The sequence below is a fragment of the Heterodontus francisci genome, chromosome 17 (genome assembly GCF_036365525.1).
Source record: "Heterodontus francisci isolate sHetFra1 chromosome 17, sHetFra1.hap1, whole genome shotgun sequence".
Classification (NCBI taxonomy): domain Eukaryota; kingdom Metazoa; phylum Chordata; class Chondrichthyes; order Heterodontiformes; family Heterodontidae; genus Heterodontus; species Heterodontus francisci.
In genome coordinates, this window is record NC_090387.1 from 654,530 (window position 1) to 680,165 (window position 25,636).

The following is a 25,636-nucleotide window of genomic DNA, read 5'->3' on the forward strand; positions in this document are numbered from 1 at the left end:
CAGGCCAGTGAGTCTAACATCAGTGGTAGACAAACAACTGGAAACAATTCTGAGGGACGGGATTAATCTCCACTTGGAGAGGCAGGGATTAATCAGGGATAGTCAACAAGGCTTTGCCAGGGGGAGATCATGTCTAACAAATTTGATTGAATTTTTCAAGGAGGTGACTAGGTGTGTAGATGAGGGTAAAGCAGTTGATGTAGTTTACATGGATTTCAGTAAGGCTTTTGATAAGATCCCGCATGGGAGATTGGTCAAGAAGGTAAGAGCCCATGGGATCCAGGGCAATTTGGATCCAAAATTGGCTTAGTGGCAGGAGGCAGAGGGTGATGGTCGAGGGTTGTTTTTGCGATAGGAAGCCTGTGACCAGTGGTGTACCACAGGGATCGGTGCTGGGACCCTTACTGTTTGTAGTGTACAATAATGATTTAGACGTGAATATAGGAGGCATGATCAGCAAGTTCGCAGATGACAAATTGGTGGCGTCGTTAATAGTAAGGAGGAAAGCCTTAGATTACAGGACGATATAGATGGGCTGGTGAGATGGACGGAACAGTGGCAAATGGAATTTAATCCTGAGAAGTGTGAGGTGAAGCATTTTGGGAGGACTAACAAGGCAAGGGAATATACAATGGATGGTAAGACCCTAGGGAGTACAGAAGGTCAGAAGTACCTTGGTGTACTTGTCCATAGATCACTGAAGGCAACAGCACAAGTGGATAAGGTGGTTAGGAAGACATATGGGATACTTGCCTTTATCAGCCGAGGCATAGAATATGAGAGCAGGGAGGTTATGATGGAGCTGTATAAAACACCAGTTAGGCCACAGCTGGAGTACTGTGTACAGTTCTGGGCACCACACTATAGGAAGGATGTGATTGCACTGGAGAGGATGCGGAGGAGATTCACCAGGATGTTGTCTGGGCTGGAGCATTTCAGCTATGAAGAGAGACTGGATAGGCTAGGGTGGTTTTCCTAAGAGCAAAGGAGGCTGAGGGGGGGCATGATTGAGGTATACAAAATTATGAGGGGCATAGATAGGGTATTTAGGAAGAAATCTTTTCCCTTAGCGGAGGGGTCAATAACCAGGGGGCATAGATTTAAGCTAAGGGCAGGAGGTTTAGAGGGGATTTGAGGAAAAATGTTTTCACCGAGAGGCTGGTTGGTATCTGGAACACACTGCCTGAAGAGGCGGTAGAGGCAGGAACCCTCATAACATTTAAGAAGTATATCGATGAGCACTTGAAACGCCATAGCATACAAGGCTATGGGCCAAGTGCTGGAAAATGGGATTAGAATAGATAGCTGCTTGATGGCCGGCACAGACATGATGGGCTGAAGGGCCTGTTTCTGTGCTGTATAACTCTGAATTCCATTTGCCACTTTTCTGCCCATCTGACCAGACCATCAATATGTTCTTGCAGCCTACAGCTATCCTCCTTGCTATCTACTACACGGCCAATCTTTGTGTCGTCCGCAAACTTCTTGATCATGCCTCCTACATTTACGTCCAAATTGTTAATATATACCAGAAAAAGCTGTGGTACCACAGTACTGAGCCCTGCGGAATGCCACTGTAAACAGCCCTCCAGTCACAAAAACTTCCAACAATTATCCTTTGTTTTCTGCCACTGAGCCAATTTTGTATCCACCTTGTTGCATTTCCCAGGATCCCATGCGATTTTATTTTTTTAACCAGTCTGCCATGTGGGACCTTTTCAAAAGCCTTGCTAAAATCCACGTAGACCACATCAACTACACTACTTACTTCATTATTGGTTAAGACTTGGTTTATAACAAACATAATTTATTTTATTAAAAAACCTGGTTGATGTGCTTTATTCTGGGGACAAATAGAATATCTAATTGGCTGTTTTGGTAGTGGGAAAATTTATTGATATGCTGTGACCTGTGGAGAAGTGGGACTGAATTGACAGTGCACTCCTCCCACCTCGGTCGTAACCTTCTCCCCCTTCCACACAAGGACCGTTAACCCTCCCATCAGTCCCAAACTGTTCCAAAAATCAGGAGTAGAACACAAAAACAGCATAAAAATTAAAATGGATAATTTTATTCATATACATGTACAGAGAAGCACCAATGCAGATTCAGTACAGATACAATCCTTTGTCTATAATACAGGTTAGGCAATGCCCGAGGAAAGCTCTCTGATGGAGTCTCATCCATTTCACTTTGGTATTTCAGTCAGTGATTGAAGGGAATTGTCGGTGACAGAGTCAGTTACAAAAATAGAATTTCCTTGGCGATTAGATATTGCTCCCCGATTGTCAGAAGCTGATTAAAACCTTCAAATTCATTAGAAATGTAACGTCAGTCCTGTTCTACACTCTTTCAATGTTAGAACAAAGCAGCCTTCTTCCAGGGCCACCTTTCAATTTACAGCCCTCCGAATAAACGTGTGTCTTTGAAATGCCCTGGGATGTTTATCGACATGTGCTATATAACTGCAAGTTGTCCTTGTAACTATCAGGTGCCACTGTTGCCATTCCTATTTAGCAACCATCAGGCAGGCTGTTCCCATTCATTAACAGTCTGCACTTGCTGTACTGTTCATTTACACTGAAGATTTTATAATTAGACATAAAACAGTAGGTTACTCTCGCAACTGAAAATTACTACTTTGTAACCTTTTGTAGGCTGGAACCATATTTTTGCAACAAACACATTTGAAATGAGGCTGGGTTAATTACCTGAGTAACAGGTCATGTGGCAGTATGAAATCAAACTGCTCAGTGACGAAGAATTCAAACATGGAGTGTCGCTCAAGAGATATGTGTAAAGTGCAGAGTCAATGTAGTGTTATTCACAGTGCAAACCAGCCAATGGTCTAAAGGAAGCTGCCAGGAATGAGTGGGATCCAGAGAATCCTGCTTGGGTACAGGATGGAAATGACTTTGCATGTTGGGCCCATCTTGCCAATGACACATCACCGCCAAGTTTTCTACCAATCTCATTAGAAATGCCCAAATTTAAAGTAGCATAAATCAATATGAACAGTCAGGGCAAGGAAGAAACAAAGCCATAGAATAGTTTTCTTCATTAAGTAGGTAAACTCAAGTTTCAATGCTTTTGGCCATTGCTCATGTACACTGGGCAGTGTGTTTAAGAACACATAAGCTTTTCAATTTTTTATGCGACATATTTATACCATAACTCCATTTAAAAGTAACAGAAAACACAGAGCAGGTCTCAGTAAGGGTAAATATGAAAAACCCCACAACAAATTGCAATTAAACACCAGAAAATAACCCTTTCCTGCAGAGTGTGAAAATCTGGTGGCAATGTTAAGATACTCCCAAATAATCACAGGCCTCCCACCCCCATCCTGGTACCTAGCTCCTCCCTTGCCAGTAATACTGCATGGTTGGTGGGATGGAACATGATCAGGATTTGCTACAATGATCTGTGGCTGAATTGCTCAACCCTGCAAACTTGTAAGTGACTTGCATATTCTACAGAAAGAGTAGTGACAGACAGAGCCAGTGATGATAACTGTGTACAGACGTGCACACACTTCCTTCTGATGGGCAATCTCTAAATCCCTCATCAATCAGGATACCCCGCCATATATTTTCAGCATCAAGCACCTCAACAGTGTGGACTCACGAGATCTTATTTTCAATTCTCTCTTTAGAAACATAGAAAATTTACGTCAGAGAAGGAGATCACTCAGCTCATCATCTCATCCAAACTTGAATTCTGGAACACGATTTATAAGAGCAGGTGTGAGGCTAAAAGCAGACGGCAGGACTCAGGACCATTATCCATTACACAGGCTCCTCTCACTGGGCCAACACACTGCACACAAATGCAATGTCCCTCTATTGATAAACTGCTGTTACAGTTAACACACAACCTAAACACAGAATGGCACAGCTTTATCATAGGTGATGTTAGAATCTTCGACCCCTCCAACAGTCAATGCTATGCAGCAGGGTACAGGAGTCAGGTCAGCACGAAGGGGCAGGTTCCACTTCCAATCCATGCAATGGGATATAGGTACATGCTGATTAGAGGATGACACTGTGAAGGGAAAAGGAGGGGAAATTTTTTGGAAGTTATTGTGAGTAGCTTTCCCAGAGGACGGCAAGTGATTTTCCAGTCACTCCTTACTCAGGAAGTGGGGGTGGGAGGCCTTTTCTCTCCGTCCAGTGGGTCAGTCACAGTTTGCGCATCTGGTTTTAGGCTTTACCAGTTAAGTTACTCCAGACTTGTTACCAGTGGCCAATAAGCCAGACTAACGCATGAAAACGTGCCCTTTCCAACTGGACAGTACTGAGACCACATACCCACTCTGACAGACTCTATTCTAAGAATATCATACATCAAATATAAGGAAACACCAATGACCACAATGAGGCCTTAAGACTGCCTTAGTAATGTTTTACCTGATGTGCACATTACAACGCTCAGGCTCACGTTGGATCGTCACCAGGCAGAATGTCAATCAGTTCACATCAGACACAGATGTGCCAATGGCTGGACCAGGAGGCTGCCTACGGGCATTTACTGTAGGTTGAAATTAAACTATACAATCAAAGCTTTATAATTAACATGAAGTCTGACCCAGTGACACTGGCCTGGTACAAGCACAGACATATAGAACACTTCAGCAATAAAGTTATTACACTAACATGATAACAGGAAGTGTTTCAGGTCACCTACCTGCGCCTTTTTGCTGGTTTAAGTGACAACACAGTGTTCACTTCAGTTCTTCTGTTCCAACTGCAAACACAGGACTGCTGACCCAGGATTGAAAGATATTGCACCAATCACAGGGATAACACCAGAACCAGCTAGCATCACGTGTTACCAAGATCTTTCAAACCAAATTACAAAACTATATGCTCCTAAGTTAAAACTGTTATCTTCACAGCAATAAACTTAATGTACAATTATAAAAATTGTGAAGTTCAGTTAATAAGAAAAAGGCACATTTGGCAACCAACAGCAATATCGGGAGGTGTCTGTTACACGATAGGACTCAGAATAATCATACGTGAGATTTATCCCATTCTTACAAGAGCTGGGAACCTCCCACCAGTGCCAGTCTTTGTGCTCTTTCCCCGAGACGCAGCAATGGTCTTTGGTTTTGTTGAGTGCAGAGATTTCCCCTGGCAATTACGGTCTTCCTCACACTAGGAGTCCCATCCGGGTCACTTTGGCTGAGAGAAATGAATGTATAACAAAGACTACTGGCTTCGGGCATGAATGCAAGTCCAGGTGCTGAAAAAGATGGAGAAAGTCATGGGATACAGAAAGCAGCAGAGAGACTGAAACCTACAACACAATAACAAATCAGGGAGGGAAGTGATCAATACATAAAATTATATAATTACACAGCACAGGAACAGGTCATTCGACCCAACCAGTCCATACTGGTGTTTATGTTCTACTCGAGCCTTCTCCCACCCTTCATTTATCAGCATAACCCTCTATTCCCTTCTTTCTCATGTGCTTATGTAGCCTCCCCTTAAATGCATCTATGCTATTGGCCTCAACCACACTCTGTATAGCAAGTTGCTATTTTCGGCGTTGACGCCTGTTGTCAAGCTGCTGTAGCAACTGGTTGCCGAGGTGGTGCACACCAGTCCACAGGATGTGTTGCCATTTCTCCTTCACCAGCTCCTGACTCCCATGTGTAATAGTTGACATTTAGGGCCTTCATGTCACGCTTGCAAGCATCCTTGAAGCAGAACTTTGGGCGCCCCACTGATCATCTGGCCCCAGTTACCTCACCAAGGTTCTTAAGTATGCAACTGTCTTCCATCCTGCAGATGTGTTGAATCCACCAAAGCCGCCTCTGTTTGATTAGTGGAAACACACTTGGGAGCTCCGACTTTGAGAAGACGTACCCATAATGTGCCGCAGACAGTGCTTTCGCTGTGCATGTATCGAGCTCTGCATCAACAGTTACCGTGGACCCGAGGTAGCAGAATTTGCTAACCACTTCCAGTGGGGTGTTATTTAATGTGACCAGGGCAGAGGCGCAACACCTTGTCCCATGACCATTGTTTTCTTAATGCTTATAGTCAAGGAGAACAAGTTACAGGCATGGGAGAGACAGTCCATGAGTCTTTGCAGCTGAGTTTCTGTGTACAAACACAATCTGTTTGTGCACCATCCCACTTCAAATCCTGAGCCCATTTCTCCTGGTTCAAAGGTTTGTGGCAATTTCCAACATATTGATAATGATGAGCTAATATAAAACTACAATACCTCAGTTAGAGTAAAGAAAGATCTAATGATACCAGAACTGTCAAAGATAGAGCAGGCTGGAGATCATTGCTCCAGAAAAGGCTAAGGAGTGACCCGACAGAGTTTTTAAAATTATGGAAGAGTTTGTTAGAGTATTTGTAGAGAAGATGTTTCCACTTGTGGGGGAGATCAGTACGAGGGGCCATAAATATAAGATAGTCGCTAATAAATCCAATGGAGAATTCAGGAGAAACTTTCTTACCCAGAGAATAGTGAGAATGTGGTACTCGCTACCACAGAGAGTAGAGTAGTTGAAGTGAATAGCATAGTTACATTTAAGGGAAAGCTAGATCTTTTACGTTCATCTGAGGGGGCAGATAGGGTCTAACTATGACACACTTTCCTATAATGGGTCAGGCTCGCCTCTCATCCCCTTTCTGAAGTTGAACATTTCAATTGTGCTCAATTCTCTTCCCCCATTATAAGCCTAACCTTAAATTCTACCTTATGCTCACTGCTGCCAATTTGCTCCTGATCTCTGACCTGCTCTGCCATCTACTTGGTCCTTGATATTGGGCTTGATAGCAGCCCCTGCCTATCTGGGTCCCTTGACCAACTGTTCCCTGTAACAGTCCAATGCTGTCCCAGGATCATGCTTCCTCTCCCACTGCCCCTTTACAGATTTCCAGTCTATCCCTGGTAAATAATAATTGCACACACTGTCCTATTTCACTGCAGATTTGTGGTTCCAATTGCCTGTCCTGGTTAATGCAGGGAGGATGTTTCCCCTGGCTGGAGGGTGTCTAGAACCAGGGACAGAGTTTCAGAATAAGAGATAGGCCATTTAGGACTGAGATGAGGGGGAATCTTTGGAATTCTCTACCCCAGAGGGCTGTGGAGGCTCAGCTGTTGTGTATATTCAAGACAAGGAGACCGATAGATTTCTATATTTAAAGGCATCAAGGGATATGGGGATACTGCAGGAAAATGGCATTGAGGGAGGTGATCAGCCATGATCTAGCAGAATGACGGAGCAGGCTCAAGGGGCTGAATGGCCTACTCCTGCTCCTATTTCCTATGTTTCTGGCCCGGTGGGCCGCAGCATTCATCCACTGTCCTTCCTTCTGTGCATTGCCTATCCCGATCCTGAGTTTCCATCTGATCAAACCTGGATGTCTATCTCGTTATATCAGAGTTCGTTTTCACAAAGCTACACCTCTACTCATTTGTCTATTCTATCTCAACTAAGTAAATTGCATCCCTGTACACTTGTCTAACTTCTGTTATTGTTGAATCAGGTCTCTGTGATGCCCATGACATCACTGCCCTCTGTGCATCAACAATCTCTAGTTAAATACTAGAAGACTTTGCATAATTTTCACAAAGCTAAACTAAACATGAACTGGTTTCACTTTGAGCTTCTCAAGTCCAGTGGCATCAGAGCTCAGAAACACAATGGATCTCCACTGATTGCTCACACAAGAATGCGCCAAAGGAGTGGGACTGAGTACAGAGAGTGGGAATGTCCTAATTTCGATCACTGATCTCAACAATCTGCCTCAGTGTTCCTGGGTTCGGAGAGTAAACAATTAGCCACAGATCCAGTTCCATTGGTTTCTGCTCAGGAGTGTGTACGTGCTTGGATCCCTTTGTTCTTATGATGTGCGCACAAAGTTCCAAAACAGGTAAGGTCATTTGGTCCATTAAGTCCCATCTCTCCATCCAAAGTTCATCATGGACTCCCACCCTACCTGTTGATAAAACCACTTTAAAAGGACATTAAGCAACTTTATCTCCCAGAGGAAAAAAAAATCAAACAGTGCTATTGATGTGTCAGGTGTAAGCAGATCAGATTGGATTGAAATATCAACCCCCAGCACTAGTCAAAGAGCTTGCTGGAGGTTTCAGCCCAGTCTCCCACATGAAGAACAGCCACCTGAATAAGGTACTAGAGGACAGTTAGCTATGCAGCTGAACTCCAGTGAGGATCAAATGTTACAGGACAGGAGGGGAAGTGAGGAAATGCAATGAATACTCAGAATCACAAACAAAGAGGCCATTCAGGCCACTGTGCCTGTGACAGGACTTACGAGTGGGATTCTCAAATCTTCTCATTAATGGGGCATTATCTAACTAATAGGGAAATATAGGGACAGGTGCGGGTGTGGTAGGAATATGGGATTAGTGTAGGATTAGTATAAATGGGTGGTTGATGGTCGGCACAGACTCGGTGGGCCGAAGGGCCTGTTTCAGTGCTGTATCTCTAATCTAAAAAAAAACTCGGCATCACCTCTGGCAACTTGCATCTCAAATAAGACTGATAGAGCAGAAGTTAGGAATGAATTCATTGTTTCTCTCTGGTGGGAAAAGGTGCAAGTCTCAAGCGCCAAAGGTTGAGGGTGAGAAGAGGGGTAAAACATAAAAATAGAGCCTCAAGTCTCATTATTTGCAGGAAATAGTGCCAAAAATCAGAGTTTACAAAGCCCGTACTCACTAGCTCTCCTTCTGGCCCCCCAAAGTCCAAATAAAGCATCCTGATCCCATCATCAGCCGACATTTTCAACCTTTCAAATGGATACTGGAAAAGGGTGTTGGATGAGTCTATGCTTGAGCTGTCCTGGGACATCACAAAGCCTCTTTCATAGTGAATCATCAGCTTGACGTCCTGTCCATTCCAAGTACATCCTGTTTAAAAAAAATTGTTCACAGTTATTGATTTTGCACGAGGTGTCATGACCTACCTTCTGACAGGGTAATTAATCAGTCAATATTAACAGTCCCTGGGGGATAGGCTCGCAGAATGGCCAGACAAGTGGCAAATGGAATTCAATACAGAGAAAGCAAGAGGTGATGCATTTTGACAGAAGAGGTAGCGAGAGCCAACATAAGCTAAATGGTACAGTTTTAAAGAGTGTACCGAGATAGAGGGACCTGGAGGTGTATGTGCATAGATCTTTGAAGGTAGCAGGACACACAGAGTAGTTAGCAAAGCATACGAGATCTTGGGCTTCACAAATAGAGCTTTTAGTACAAAAGTAGGGAAGTTATGCTGAACCTTTATAAAGCACTGTTTAGGCCACAACTAGAATACTGCGTCCAATTCTGGTCACCACATTTTAGGAAGGATGCGAGGGGTCCCTGAGAGGGAGATGAGATTTAGCAGAATGGTTCCAGGAATGAGGGATTTTAGCTACAAGGTTAAATTGGAGAAGCTGGGGCTGTTCTCCTTGGAGCAAAGCAGATTAAGGGGAGATTTGATAGTGGTGGACAAGATTATTATAGGGTTAGATCAGGTAGACAAAAAAAGCAGTTCCCATGATATCAAGGAACCCGTGCTCCAGAACTTGCCATGCCCCTAGCCAAGCTGTTCCAGTATAGCTGCAACACTGGCATCTGCCTGGCAATGTGGAAAATTGCCCAGGTATGTCCTGTACACAAAAAGCAGGACAAGTCCAACCCGGACAATTACCGCTTTATCAGGCTATTCTTGATCATCAGTAAAGTGATGGAAGGTGTCGTGGACAGCGCCATCAAGCAGCACTTGCTCAGAAATAACTTGCTAACTGACTCTCAGTTTGGGTTCCGCCAGGGCCACTCAGCTCCTGACCTCATTACAGCCTTGGTTCAAACATGGACAAAAGAGCTGAACCCCAGAGGTGAGGTGAGAGTGACTGCCCTTGACATCAAGGCAGCATTTGACCGAGTATGGCATCAAGGAGCCCTAGCAAAACTGAGGTCAATGGAAATCAGGGGGGAAACTCTCCGCTGGTTGGAGTCATACTGAGCGCAAAGGAAGATGGTTGTGGTTGTTGGAGGTCAATCATCTCAGTCCCAGGACATCACTGCAGGAGTTCCTCAGGATTGTATCCTAGGCCCAACCATCTTCAGCTGCTTTATCAATGACCTTCCTTCAATCATAAGGTCAGAAGTGGGGATGTTTCCTGATGACTGCACAATGTTCAGCACCATTCACGACTCCTCAGATATTGAAGCAGTCCGTGCCCAAATGCAGCAAGACCTGGATAATATCCAGGCTTGGGCTGATAAATGGCAAGTAACATTCACGCCACACAAGTGCCATGCAATGACCATCTCCAACAAGAGGGAATCGAACGATCTCCCTTTGATGCTCAATGGAATTACCATCACTGAAACTCCATGAACAACATCCTTGGGGTTACCACTGACCAGATTCTGAACTGAACCAGCCACATAAATACCATGCCCACAAGAGCAGGTCAGAGGCTCGGAATTCTGTGGTGAGTTACTCACAGTCATAGAGAGTCAGAGTCGTACAGCATAGAAACAGGTCCTTCGGCCCACCGCGTCCATACCGACCATAATGCCTATCTATACTAATCCCACCTGCCTGCATTAATTCCATATCCCTCTATGCCTTGCTCATTCAAGTACCTGTCCAGATGCCTCTTAAATGTTGCTACTGTTCCTGCCTCCACCATCTCCTCAGGCAGCTCATTCCAGATATCCACTGTTCTTTGTGAAAAATTTACCCCTTTGATCCCTTTTAAACCTCCACCCTCTCACCTTAAATCTATGCCCTCTAGTTTAGTCACCCCTACTATGGGAAACAGACTCCGGCTATCTACCCTATCTATGCCTCTCATAATTTTATATACCTCTATCATGTTCTCCTTCGCTCCAGGGAAAACAGACCCAGCCTATCCAATCTCTCTTCATAACTCAAGCCCTCCATCCCAGGCAACATCCTTGTGAATTTTTTCTGCATCCTCTCTAGCTTAATCACATCTTTCCTGTAGTGCGGCGACCAGAACTGCACACAGTATTCCAAATGCGGCCTAACCAACGTTATGTACAACTGTAACATGACGTCCCAACTCTTGTACTCAGTGCCTCGGCTGATGAAGGCAAGTGTGCCATACACCTTCTTCACCACTCTGTCTACCTGTGTTGCCACTTTCAGGGAACTATGTACCTGCACCCCAAGGTCTCTCTGCTCAACAACACTCCCCAGGGCCCTGCCATTCACTCTATATGTCCTACCCTGGTTTAACTTCCCAAAATGCATCACTTCACACTTGTCTGCGTTAAATTCCATTTGCCAATCCCTTGCCCACTTTCCCAGTTGATCTATATCCTGTTGTAACCTTAGACAACCTTCTTCACTGTCCACCATACCACCAATTTTGGTGTCATCTGCAAACTTACAAATCACGCCCCCTACATTCACATCCAAGTCATTAATATATATGACAAACAACAGAGGTCCCAGCACCGATCCCTGTGGCACACCACTGGTCACCAGCCTCCAATCTGAAAAACAACCCTCCACTACCACCCTCTGCCTCCCATCACCAAGCCAATTTTGTATCCAATTTGCTAGCTCACCCTGGATCCCATGTGTTCGAACCTTCTGGACCAGCCTATCATGCGGGACCTTGTCTACATGGACTTTAGCAAGGCCTTTGACAACGTCCATTTCCCTGCCCTCGTCAATCCTCTTGGTCACCTCCTCGAAAAACTCACCTCCTGACTCCCCAAAGCCTGTCCACCATCTACAGGGCACAAGTCAGGTGATGGAATACTCTCCACTTGCCTGGATGGGTGCAGCTCCAACAACACTCAAAAAGCTCGACACCATCCAGGACAAAGCGGCCCGCTTGATTGGCACCCCATCTACAAACATTCACTCCCTCCACCACCGACGCACAGTGGCAGCAGTGTGTACCATCTACAAGATGCACTGCAGCAATGCACCAAGGCTCCTTCGACAGCACCTTCGAAACCCGTGACCTCTACCAACTAGAAGGACAAGGGCAGCAAATACATGGGAACACCACCACCTACAAGTTCCCCTCCAAGTCACAAACCACCCTGACTTGGAACTATATCGCCATTCCTTCACTGTCACTGGGTCAAAATCCTGGAACTCCCTTCCTAACAGCACTGTGGGTGTACCTACCCCACATGGACTGCAGCGGTTCAAGAAAGCAGCTCACCACCACCTTCTCAAGGGCAATTAGGAATGGGTATTAAATGCTGGCCTGGCCAGTGACGCCCACATCCCATGAATGAATATTAAAAAAAAAGAGTGGTAAAGAACTGGAACTTGCTGCCTACCAGGGTGGTGGAAGTGGAGACGATGAATGATTTCAAAAGGAAAGTGGATGGGCACTTGAGGGAAACAAACTTGCAGGGCCAGTGATAAAGCAGGAGAATGGATTGCTCCACAGAGAGCTGGCATGAACTTGATGGGCCAAATGGCTTCATTCTGTGCCTTGATGACTCTCCATAAAATGGGAGGATTCAACACATAACTAAGGATAATTATTTACACTGGTATATAAGTTGGGAACTAAATGGTGCAACTTTAAAAATTCATCAGCAAAAGAACAAGAGAGGTTAGGAGAAATGTTTTGCTTAGAGGGCTGTTGGGACCAGAAATGTGGGGGAAGCAGAATCGCTTTTAAAAGAGGTGTATATTTTTTAAAAAGATTTTTCCAAGAGCCAGCACAGTTGATGATTCTTCAGATGGTAAAGAAAGTTCAGCATTGTCCCATTCTAGACCAGAAATGTTCAATGTTTTTCTCTCCACAGATGCTGCCTGACCTGCTGAGTATTTCCAGCACTGTTTCTGTCCCATTCTAGGTTTGATTCCAAAACAGAACATGGGAATCGATGTCTTGCTGCAGGGAGCTGTTCTCGCAATAAGCTGGGATGGATTAAAAGGTCCTTTTGTCCGTTCAGATCCACATTGTTTATCTGTCTAAAATGCCCACTTGAACCAGCCTCACCTGCTGTCCTAGCATAAAACCACCATTCCTGTTGAATGTATGAGCTGAGGCTGTGCTTCACATCAGCCAACCTGGATCACAGTCACTTTACAAGTATCTAGTCAATTACTACTTAGTTACATCCAAGGTTGGGATTTCCCCAGATTAGGGTCTGTTTCTACCCCACAGGCACCAATTTAATTCCTGTCACGATTTTAGAACCTTGCATCATGTGTCCCTTTTTGCAAACGACGGTAACAGCAGTCACCACAACTTATTTATGTCATGCCTTTAATATAAAGAACAATCCAGGTGCTTCACAAACAGGTGTAGAGGAAATGGAAGAAGAGCAACAAAGAGTGGAAGAGATGGAATTGAAAAAACATTTAGAGTTTGGTAGATTTGGGGAAGTTCAGAGGCAGATCATAACAGTTAAAGACTGCTATCAACGGTAGTGTGAAGAGAGGAGAAATATACTGAGGATCAAAGCCAGAGAAACACAGCACTCAGGAAGAGTCAGAGTTGGAAGAGACTGAAAGAACTTGAATGTGCTGGGGATAGGGAAGAAGTGTAGATCAGTGAGAACAGGGATGATGGGCAAGCAGGGCTTTGTGCAGCAGTTTTAGAATGCTAGAGGGCGACAGACCAGAAATGAAAGTGTTAAAGTAGTCAAATCTGCAGGTGATAAAGACATGAATAAGGGCTCAGCAATGAAAGAGCTAAGAGGGGGATGGATGTGAGAGCAAGCAGTCTTAGTGATGCATTAGAATGAAACAGCACAGAAGGAAGCCATTTGTCCCATCGTGCAGGTTCTTTGAAAGAGCTATCCAATTGGCCCCATTCTCCTACCCATTCCCCATGGCCCTTTAAATTTTTCCCCTTCAAGTATTTATCCAATTCCCTTTTGGAAGTTACTATTGAATCTACCTGTATTACCCTTTCAGGCAGTACATTTCAGATCACAACAACTCTACATAAAAAGAGGATGTCAGATAAGCAGTCTGACTGCATGTAGTTGTCAAGGAGTTGGGATATTATGGAGAAATAGATAAGGGATTTCCTCTAAAGCCAGTGGTAAAAGAAAGAGATCTGGGTGTTCATACATCCTTTTCTAAAAGATTCATGACCACTGCTATGAAGCTACAGCTGAAGCAAACAGCATTCTAGGTTGCATTCATTAAAAGCAAAACATACCATTTTGTCCTTGTAAATGACATTGGTTAGGCCTGATTTCGAATTTGGTGTTTTTTTTTTGATACCAAAACATGGTGGGGGATATTGAGACTTTGGAAAAGGTGCAAAGCAGGCTCACAAAACCTGTTGCAGGAGAGGACCATGGAAGCAGAGGTGTGGATGAGCTCAAGTTTATGGAGGTTGGAGGACGGGAGGTTGGCAAGGAAAACCTTGGAATAGTCAAATCTCGAGGTGATGAAGGCATGAATGAGGGTTTCAGTAGATAGGCTGAGGCAGGGGCAGAATTGGGCGATTTTTATGGAGGTGAAGGGAGGTCACCTTTGTGAAAAGGTTGGAAGTTCACCTCAGAGATGTTGAGGGTGCAAATATTTTTGGAGGGTGATTGAATCGTCGACGAAGAAATGAAGTTTCTAGCAGGGACTCAACACAATGGTTTCAATTTTCCCAATGTTTAACTGAAGGAAATTGTGATTCATCCAGGACTGGATGTTAGACAAGCAGTCTGACAACACAGAGGTAGTGTATGGAGCAGGAGAGGGGGTGCAGAGGTAGAGCTGGGTATTGTCAACATACACATGCGCTAGGTCAGATGATGTCAGTAAGGCGAACAGGTAGATGAGGAAGGGGAGGGTTAAAGAGGGATATTGTTTAGTTTAGAGATACAGCACTGAAACAGGTCCTTCGGCCCACCGAGTCTGTGCCGACCATCAACCACCCATTTATACTAATCCTACACTAATTCTATATTCCTAACACATCCCCACCTGTTTCTATATTTCCCTACCACCTACCTATACTAAGGGCAATTTATAATGGCCAATTTACCTATCAACCTGCAAGTCTTTGGCATGTGGGAGGAAACCAGAGCACCCGGAGGAAACCCACGCAGACACAGGGAGAACTTGCAAACTCCACACAGGCAGTACCCAGAATTGAACCCGGGTCGCTGGAGCTGTGAGGCTGCGGTGCAGGAATGGGCAGCAGATGAATGGATGTTCTCAATCTTAGTGACAAAGGATATCATAAGCCCCTCGTACTTGTTGGAGGTGAAGGTGGAGGAGCTCGGAGTCACTCAGAACACGTGGAATTGAGGCAACCCATTGGCTTGGATAAGGAATTGGTTAGGGGGTGGAAACAATAGGGACTATGATGTACTTCAATTAGCAGGATGTGACTAGTGGTGTCTGATAGGGCTCTGCACTGAGGCCTCAACCTTTCACTACGTTTATCAATGAGTTAGATGAAGAGGGAGCTGTATATTCAAGTTTTCTGATGACACTAAGTTACATGGCATAAGTAGTGTAGATGGGAGCTGAGAGTTGCAAAGGGACACTGATACATTGTGTGGGGTAAACTGTGGCAGATGGAGTGCAATGTGGGGAAGTTGAGACCAACTACTTTGGACCGAAGAAAAGTAGAGTATTTTCTAAATGGTGAGAAGCCAAGAACTGTGGAAAATCTGGAACACGCTCCCCAAAAAGCTGTGGGGTGGGGATGGTCAATTGAAAATTTCAAAATTGAAATAGTTTTTGTTAGACAAACGTACGAGAGATAGGGAACCAAGCGGGTAAATGGAATGAGATACAGATCAACCACTATCTAATTACATGGCACAACAGGCTCCAGAGGATGAATAGTCTCTTTCTATTCCCAAGCTCCTAGAAGGCTGTGGGGTCAAATTCCACTAGAGACTTGAGCACAAAATCTAGACAACACTATCTGGGTCCCAGACAATGCAGAGTTAACTTTTCTTTAGGTGTCAGCCATGGCTTCGTTGGTAGCACTCTCACCTCAGAGTCAGAAGGTCCTGGGTTTAAGGTCCACCTTGAGGGAGCGGTGCACTGTTGGAAGTGCCATCTTTCAGATGAGATGTTAAACCAAGGCCCTGTCTGCCTTCTCATGTGGGTGTAAAAGACTCCATGGCACTATCTCAAAGAAGAGCAGGGTGTCCTGGCCAATATTTATCCCTCAATCAACATCACAAAAAAAGTTTATTATGGCCATTATCACATTGCTGTTTGTGGGAGCTTGCTGTGCACAAACTGATTGCCGTATTTCCTACATTACAACAATACCTACACTTCAAAAGTGCTTCATTGGCTGTAAAGTGCTTCCAGATGTCTGGTGGTTGTGAAAGGTGCTATATAAATGCAAGTCTTTTTTTTGTTGATGATGAAAGCTTAGTACTGGACATAATACAACCACTAGAAAGTCACCATTCTATAGCTGGGAAAGGAAGGCCGAAAAGCCAGGATAGGAAATAGGAATAGTCCATTCGGCCCCTCAAGCTCACTCTGCAATTCAACAGATCATGGCTGATCTTCTACCCAGTGCAATTTACTCTCACTATCCCCATATCCCTTGATATCTTTAACATCGAGAAATCTATTGATTTCTGTCACAAACCTACTCAATGACTGAACCTCCATAGCCCTCTGGGATAGAGAATTCCACAGATTCACCACCCTCCGAGTGAAGAAATTCCCCCACATCTCAGTCCTAAATGGCCTGCCCCTTATTCTGAGACTGTGCCCCCTGGTTCTGGACTCCCCAGCCAGGGGAAACATCCTTCCTACATCAACCTTGTTGAGCGCTGTAAGAACTTTGCATGCTTCAATGAGATCACCTCTCATTCTACTAAACTCTAGAGAATACAGGCCCAGTCTCCTCAATCTCTCCTCATAAGGACAATCCCGCCATTCCTGAATCAGTCTGGTGAACCTTCATTGCACTCCCTCTAGGGCAAGTTTATCCTTCCCTAGGTAAGGAGACCAAAATTGTACACAAAATTCCAGGTACGATCTCACCAAGGCTCTATGGATGGACACTGACCCTGGCTCAGTGACTGGAGTGACCAGTGCATCCATCAATATACACCACAGACAACATATCACGATATACCTCCAAAACACCAGTTTCTTGCCAGGACTAGAGAGTCATTTACAGCACAGGAGGCCGCCATTTGGCCCATCAAGTCCATGTCGGCTCTCCGTAGAGCAATGCAGTCAGTCCCATTCCCTTGCTCTATCCCTGTGGCCTGCAGGTCTATTTCCTTCAAGTGTCCATTCAATTTCGTTTTGAAATCACTGATTGTCTCCACCTCACCACCCACCTTCATGGCAGCAAGCTCCAGGTCATTACCATTTGTTGTGTAAAGCAGTTCCTCTTCACAATCCCCCCCCCCCACACATCTCTTCCCAAAACCTAAAATCTGTGTCCCCATGTCCTTGTACCATCAGCTAATGGGAACAATTTTACTCAATATGTCAGATTAATAAAATGTTATAAATTTTCTTCTACAATTACATTATGCTTTGAACATATACCTTGCAAGCATGTAGCACATGCAACCTGAATAGTTCCAAGATGCGTCACAGAGGGAAAATGAAAGCAGACTGGGAAGGGTGACCAAAAGTTGGTTGCACAGGTGGATTTTTTTAACTTGAGAAACAGGAGCAGGAGTAGGCCATTCAGCCCCTCAAGTCTGCTCCGCCACTCAATAAGATCATGGCTGATCTGATCGTGGCCTCAACTCCACTTTCCTGCCTGTTCCCCATAACCCAAGACTCCCTTGTAGATCAAAAATCTGTAACACAAACTTGAATATATTCAATCACCCAGCCTCCATTGCCCTCTGGGGTAGAGAATTCCAAAGATTAATGACCCATTGGGAAGAAACTCCTCATTTCCGTCTTAAATGGGAGATCCCTTATATAGAAACTGTCCCCGAGTTCCAGATTCCCTCACAAGGGGAAACATCCTCTCAGCATTCCAATAAATAAAGGTCCAACCTGCTCACCCTTTCCTCATCAGACAACCCCTTCATCCCAGAAATCAACCTAGTGAACCTTCTCTGAACCGCCTCCAATGAAAGTACACTCCTCCTTATATAAGGAGACCAAAACTGTACACATTACCCTCGATATGGTCTCACCAATGCCCTGTACAGTTGTAGCAAAACTTCCCTACTTTTATAAGCCACCCCCTTCACAAAGCAACCCAGGCTCAATTCTGGGTACTGCCTGTGCGGAGTTTGCAAGTTCTCCCTGTGACCGCGTGGGTTTCCGCCAGGTGCTCCGGTTGCCTCCCACAGCCAAAGACTTGCAGGTTGATAGGTAAATTGGCCATTGTAAATTGACCCGAGTGTAGGTAGGTGGTAGGGGAATTGAGGGGAAGTGGTAGGAATATGGGATTAATGTAGGATTAGTGATTGATGAGGGAAGGGCTGTCGATGTCATATACATGGACTTCAGTAAGGCGTTTGATAAGGTTCCCCATGGCAGGCTGATGGAGAAAGTGAAGGCGCTTGGGGTCCAAGGTGTACTAGCTAGATGGATAAAGAACTGGCTGGGCAACAGGAGACAGAGAGTAGCAGTAGAAGGGAGTTTCTCAAAATGGAGACGTGTGACCAGTGGTGTTCCACAGGGATCCGTGCTGGGACCACTGTTGTTTGTGATATACATTAATGATTTGGAGGAAAGTATAGGTGGACTGATTAGCAAGTTTGCAGACGACACTAAGATTGGTGGAGTAGCAGATAGTGAAGGGGACTGTCAGAGAATACAGCAGAATATAGATAGATTGGAGAGTTGGGCAGAGAAATGGCAGATGGAGTTCAATCAGGGCAAATGCGAGGTGATGCATTTTGGAAGATCCAATTCAAGAGTGAACTATACAGTAAATGGAAAAGTCCTGGGGAAAATTGATGTCCAGAGAGATTTGGGTGTTCAGGTCCACTGTTCCCTGAAGGTGGCAATGCAGGTAAATAGAGTGGTCAAGAAGGCATACGGCATGCTTTCCTTCATCGGACGGGGCATTGAGTACAAGAGTTGGCAGGTCATGTTACAGTTGTATAGGACTTTGGTTCGGCCACATTTGGAATACTGCGTACAGTTCTGGTCGCCACATTATCAAAAGGATGTGGATGCTTTGGAGAGGGTGCAGAGGAGGTTCACCAGGATGTTGCCTGGTATGGAGGGCGCTAGCTATGAAGAGAGGTTGAGTAGATTAGGATTATTTTCATTAGAAAGACGGAGGTTGAGGGGGGACCTGATTGAGGTGTACAAAATCATGAGAGGTATAGACAGGGTGGATAGCAAGAGGCTTTTTCCCCAGAGTGGGGGTTTCAATTACTAGAGGACACGAGTTCAAAGTGAAAGGGGAAAAGTTTAGGGGGGATATGCGTGGAAAGTTCTTTACGCAGAGGGTGGTGGGCACCTGGAACGCATTGCCAGCGGAGGTGGTAGATGCGGGCACGATGGAGTCTTTTAAGATGTATCTAGACAGATACATGAATGGGCAGGAAGAAAAGAGATACAGAACCTTAGAAAATAGGCGACATGTTTAGAGAGAGGATCTGGATCGGCGCAGGCTTGGAGGGCCGAAGGGCCTGTTCCTGTGCTGTAATTATCTTTGTTCTTTGTTCTTTAGCATGAATGGGTGGTTGATGGTCGGCACAGACTCGGTGGGCCAAAGGGCCTGTTTCAGTACTGTATCTCTAAATTAATAAATAAATGCCAACATTCCATTTGCCTTCCTAATTACTTGCTGTACCCGCATGCTAACTTTGTGATTCATGTACGAGGACACCCAGATCCCTCTGTACCGCAGCATTCTGTAGTCTCTCTCCATTTAAATAATGTTCATTTTTTTTTTAATTCTTCCTACCAAAGTGGATAACCTCACATCTTCCCACATTATACTCTGTCTGCCAAATTTTTGCCCATTCACAACCTATCTACATCCCTTTGTAGACTCTTTGTGTCCTCATTAACTTGCTTTCCCACATAGGTGGAAGAAGTGACGATCAATTACTTCAAAAGGAAATTGGATAGCCACTTGAAGGAAGTAGACATGCAGGGCCACGGGGATCGAGCAGGGGAGTGGAACTGACTGAAAAGTTCCGTGGCGAACCGGCATGGACTAAGTGCGCCGAATGGCCTCCTTCTGTGCTGCAAATGACTATGACTCTTCGTAATGTCAGCAAATTTGGCGACGTACACTCAGTCCCTTCATCCAAGTCATTAATATAGATTGTAAATAGTTGAAGCCCCAGCACTGATCCCTGTGGCATTCTACGAGTTACAGTTTGCCAACCTGAAAATGATCTATTTACCCCAACTGTTTCCTATTAGTCAATTCTCTATTCATACCAATATATTATCCCCAACATCATGAGCTCTAACCTTGTGTAGTAACCTTTCATGTGGCACTATTTGGAAATCCAAATATACTATATCTACATTTATCCACCCTGCTGGTTACATTCTCAAAGAACTCAAATTTTTCAAACACAATTTCCCTTTCATAAAACCACATTGACTCTGCTTGATTATATAATATTTTCTAAAAATGTCCTGCTGCTGCTTCCTTAAAAATGGATTCCAGCATTTTCCAAATGACAGATGTTAGGCTAACTGGCCTATAGTTTCCTGCTTCCTGTCTCTCTCCTTTCTTAAATAGAGGTGTTACATTGCTGGCTTTCCAATCTGCTGGGACTTTTCTGGAATCTAGGGAATTTTGGAAGACTACAACCAATGTACCCATTATCTCTGCAGCCACTTCTTCTAAGACCCTGGGATGCAGGCCATCAGGTCCAGGCAACTTGTCAGCCTTTAGTTTTCCTAGTACTTTCCCCCCCAAACGATAACAATTGTTTAAAATTCCTTCCTCCCTTTTGCCCCCTGATTTTCTATTATTGGAATGCTTTTTGTGTTTTCTACCATGAATACAGATAGAAAATATTTGTTTGGAATTCCTGCCATTTCCTTGTTTCCCATAAATAATTCCCCAGTCTCATCCTCTAAGGGACCAACATTTACCTTAGCTACTCTTTCCTTTTTATATATGTGTCTTCTTCTTTGGCCTCCTTATCTCGAGAGACAATGGATAAGCGCCTGGAGGTGGTCAGTGGTTTGTGAAGCAGCGCCTGGAGTGGCTATAAACGCCAATTCTAGAGTGACAGGCTCTTCCACAGGTGCTGCAGAGAAATCTGTTTGTCGGGGCTGTTACACAGTTGGCTCTCCCCTTGCGCCTCTGTCTTTTTTCCTGCCAACTACTAAGTCTCTTCGACTCGCCACACTTTAGCCCTGTCTTTATGGCTGCCCGCCAGCTCTGGCGAACGCTGGCAACTGACTCCCACGACTTGTGATCAATGTCACAGGATTTCATGTCGCGTTTGCAGACGTCTTTAAAGCGGAGACATGGACGGCCCATGGGTCTGATACCAGTGGCGAGCTCGCTGTACAATGTGTCTTTGGGGATCCTGCCATCTTCCATGCGGCTCACATGGCCAAGCCATCTCAAGCGCCGCTGACTCAGTAGTGTGTATAAGCTGGGGATGTTGGCCGCCTCAAGGACTTCTGTGTTGGAGATACGGTCCTGCCACCTGATGCCAAGTATTCTCCGGAGGCAGCGCAGATGGAATTAATTGAGACGTCGCTCTTGGCTGACATATGTTGTCCAGGCCTCGCTGCCATAGAGCAAGGTACTGAGGACACAGGCCTGATACACTCGGACTTTTGTGTATATATGTGTAGAAGCTCTTAAACTGTCTGTTTTTATATTTCTTGCAAGTTTACTCTAATTTCTCCCTTTTTTAAAAGTCATCCTTTACTGGTTTCTAAATTTTCCCCAATCTTCTGGCCTACCGCTAATCTTCACAGTATTGGATGCCTTTTCTTTCATTTTGGTACCATTCTTAACTTCCTCAGTTAGTCACTGATGGCTCATCCTTCTTGCAGAGTCTTTCTTTCTCAATGGAATATATCTTTGTTGAGAGTTATGAAATATCTCCTTAAATGTCTGCCGTTGCTTATTTACCGTTTTACCTTTTAATCTATTTTCCCAGTCCACTTTAGTCAACTTTGTCTTCATACCTTTGTAATTACCTTTAGGTTTAAGGCACTAGGTTCAGATGCAAGTTTCTCACACTCAATGTGAATGTGAAATGCTATCTTATGATCACTCTTCCCTAGAGGATCCTTTACTATGAGATTAATTAATCCATTTTCATTACACATTACCAAGTCTAAAATAGCATGTTTCCTGGTTCGTTCCACAATGCACTGTTCTAAGAAACTATCCCGAATACACTGTAAACTCTTCCTCAAGGCCATTTTTGCCAATTTGATTTGTTCAATCTACCTGAAGATTAAAATAGCCCACGATTATTGCAGTACCTTTCTTACAAGCCCTCATTATTTCTCAATTTATATTCAGTCCTACAGTGTAGCTGTTGGGGGGGGGGGGGGGGGGGGCCTATAGATTACTCCAACCAGTGACTTCTTTCCTTTGCTCTTTGAAAGCCTTTGTCACACACAGGATTGCTCAAATTAACATCCACTCATTTAAGTGAAACTTCCATTTTAAATGATTACTTTTCATCTGTGTTCACTATGGAGAAGGACGATGTAGGTGTAGAGATCAGGGAGGGGGATTGTGATATACTTGAACATATTAGTATTGAAAGGGAGGAGGAATTAGCTGTTTTGGCGGACTTAAAAGTAGATAAATTCCCAGGCCCAGATGAGATGTATCCCAGGCTGTTATGTGAGGCAAGGGAGGAGATTGCAGGGGCTCTAACACAAATTTTCAAATCCTCTCTGGCCACAGGAGAGGTACCAGAGTACTGCGAATGTGGTACCATTATTCAAGAAGAGTAGCAAGAATAAACCAGGTAATTACAGACCGGTGAGTCTAACATCAGTGGTTGGGAAACTATTGGAAAATATTCTGAGGGACAGGATTAATCTCCACTTGGAGAGGCAGGGATTAATCAGGGATAGTCAGCATGGCTTTGTCAGAAGGAGATCGTGTCTAACTAACTTGATTGAATTTTTCGAGGTGACTAGATGTGTAGATGAGGGTAAAGCAGTTGATGTAGTCTACATGGACTTCAGTAAGGCTTTTGATAAGGTCCCGCATGGGAGATTGGTTAAGGTGGTAAAAGCCCATGGGATCCAGGGTAATTTGGCAAATTGGATCCAAAATTGGCTTAGTGGCAGGAGGCAGAGGGTGATGGTCGAGGGTTGTTTCTGCAATTGGAAGCATGTGATCAGCGGTGTACCGCAGGGATCGGTGCTGGGACCCTTGCTGTTTGTAGTGTATATTAATGATTTAGATGTGAGCTGGCGAGCAGCCATAAAGACAGGGCTAAATTGTGGCGAGTCGAAGAGACTTAGTAGTTGGCAGGAAAAAAGACAGAGGCGCAAGGGGAGAGCCAACTGTGCAACAGCCCCAACAAACAAATTTCTCTGCAGCACCTGTGGAAGAGCCTGTCACTCCAGAATTGGCCTTTATAGCCACTCCAGGCGCTGCTTCACAAACCACTGACCACCTCCAGGCGCGTATCCATTGTCTCTCGAGATAAGGAGGCCCAAAAGAAAGATGTGAATATAAGAGGTATGATCAGTAAATTCGCAGATGACATGAAAATTGGTGGCGTCGTAAATAGTGAGGAGGAAAGCCTTAGATTACAGGGAGATATAGATGGGCTGGTAAGATGGGCGGAGCTGTGGCAAATGGAATTTAGTCCTGAGAAGTGTGACGTGATGCATTTTGGGAGGACTAACAAGGCAAGGGAATATATAATGGATGGTAGGACTCTAGGAAGTACAGAGGGACCTTGGTGTACTTGTCCATAGATCACTGAAGGCAGCAGCACAGGTAGATAAGGTGGTTAGGAAGGCATATGGGATACTTGCCTTTATTAGCCGAGGCATAGAATATAAGAGCAGGGAGGTTATGATGGACATGTTTAAAATGCTAGTTAGAGCCACAACTGGAGTACTGTGTACAGTTCTGGGCACCACACTATAGGAAGGATGTGATTGCACCGGGTGTGCTGACGCCTGCGATGCCCCCAAATGCGGGATACTCGAATGCAAAACAGTGGCAATTATAGTGTTCTGTAACCAATAGTCTTACAATAATAATTTCAATCCTTAATTTGCATTCAAAGACACCAATGATACTACACTTGAAATTTCACTAAAACATTCAGAACTTGTCCGGATCCGGATGGGGACTCTAACCACCCTCAGAGGGAGGCTAGAGTCCCCAAAAGCAGAGGGTGGTTAGAGTCCCCCTCAGAGGGAGGTTAGAGCCCCCATCCGGATCTGGACAAGTTCTGAATGTTTTAGTGAAATTTCAAGTGAGTAAAAACAAATTACTGTGTCTTTTGATTCGAATGTGTGAATGTTGGAAGCTTCCATGAATGTGGGATGTGCAGCTTGTGTTCTGTAGAACCGACTGTCATTAACTCATTGTTGTCTGGCCTTAATGATGAAAGAATGAGTCTGTTACTTTTTCTATTTTTACACGTGTATATTTTGTGGGAACCTATTTCGGTTGTGAATTGGTTGAAGCTGTGTGTTGCTTGACATCGGGACAGGGAATTTGACAGAGATTTTGGTATTTTGAATTCATAACCCATTACAGGAATCAATTTTCTAAGTTGTTTGGAATTGAATGAGTGTGAAAAGTGATTGTTGAGTGTATTCATTTCAATTTAAGATTGTACACCCAGGAATGGGATATAAAATTGAATTATATTTTAAGTTAAAATTTTATTTTGATTTTAAAAGTTGGTTTTGCAACTGTGAAAAGGCAATGAACAATTTTGTAAGAGATAAGCTTCAGCGTTGAAGGTCTGAAGATGTTTGGCAGAAATCCAATTTTAAGTTTAAAACACTGCTTTAATTGGAGTCCCAGTTTAAAATCTGTTCTAGTTTTTTATTTGGAGTTTAAATTAAAGACATGTTTTACTGACTGTTTTAAGTAGCAAATGTCAGGAATTGGATATTGGTTTAAGGGAGAGATGGATAAACAAAGGAGATATAGGAAAGATTCTGTCTGTTTAAAGTTTGTTTAAGAAGCTGGTGTTAAATCTTTTGTTATAAGAATGTTAAATAACTTCTTCTTTAGCTTTTATTACAGTCATTTGAAAAGGCGCCTGAAGAAAGAACAAGAAAAATGACGTAATTTACCTATATATTAAAATAAGCACGTGCTATTGTGTTCTGTGTGTAGTTAATAAGTATTATAAGTTAATCTTTATAGCGGAGGCATGGACGGCCGGTGGGTCTGATACCAGTGGCGAGCTTGCTGTACAATGTGTCTTTGGGGATCCTGCCATCTTCCATGCGGCTCACATGGCCAAGCCATCTCAAGCGCCGCTGACTCAGTAGTGTGTATAAGCTGGGGGTGTTGGCCGCTTCAAGGACTTCTGTGTTGGAGATATAGTCCTGCCACCTGATGCCAAGTATTCTCCGAAGGCAGCAAAGATGGAATGAATTGAGACGTCGCTCTTGGCTGGCGGGCAGCCATAAAGACAGGGCTAAACTGTGGCGAGTCGAAGAGACTTAGTAGTTGGCAGGAAAAAAGACAGAGGCGCAAGGGGAGAGCCAACTGTGCAACAGTCCCGACAAACAAATTTCTCTGCAGCACCTGTGGAAGAGCCTGTCACTCCA

The 25,636-nt window shown here is 44.3% G+C and overlaps 1 protein-coding gene across 3 annotated transcripts in view; it reads right to left on the minus strand.

Annotated features, from left to right (window-relative positions):
• Window positions 1–2,049: 2,049 nt before the first annotated feature.
• sntb2 (syntrophin, beta 2) overlaps window positions 2,050–25,636 on the minus strand; it is an 80,102-nt gene continuing 56,515 nt past the window's right edge. The window contains exons 6-8 of one of the 3 annotated variants that reach the window (XR_010976635.1): window positions 8,714–8,904; window positions 4,687–5,247; window positions 2,050–4,530 (exon numbers count right to left, since the gene is read on the minus strand). Coding sequence is in view for 1 of the 3 variants with exons in the window: in XM_068048950.1 (XP_067905051.1) it covers window positions 5,155–5,247; window positions 8,714–8,904 (284 nt within the window). In the remaining 2 variants the exon portion in view is untranslated. Of the gene's footprint in view, window positions 5,248–8,713; window positions 8,905–25,636 lie in introns of all 3 variants that reach the window. The other 2 variants (XR_010976636.1, XM_068048950.1) reach the window with 2 other exon arrangements.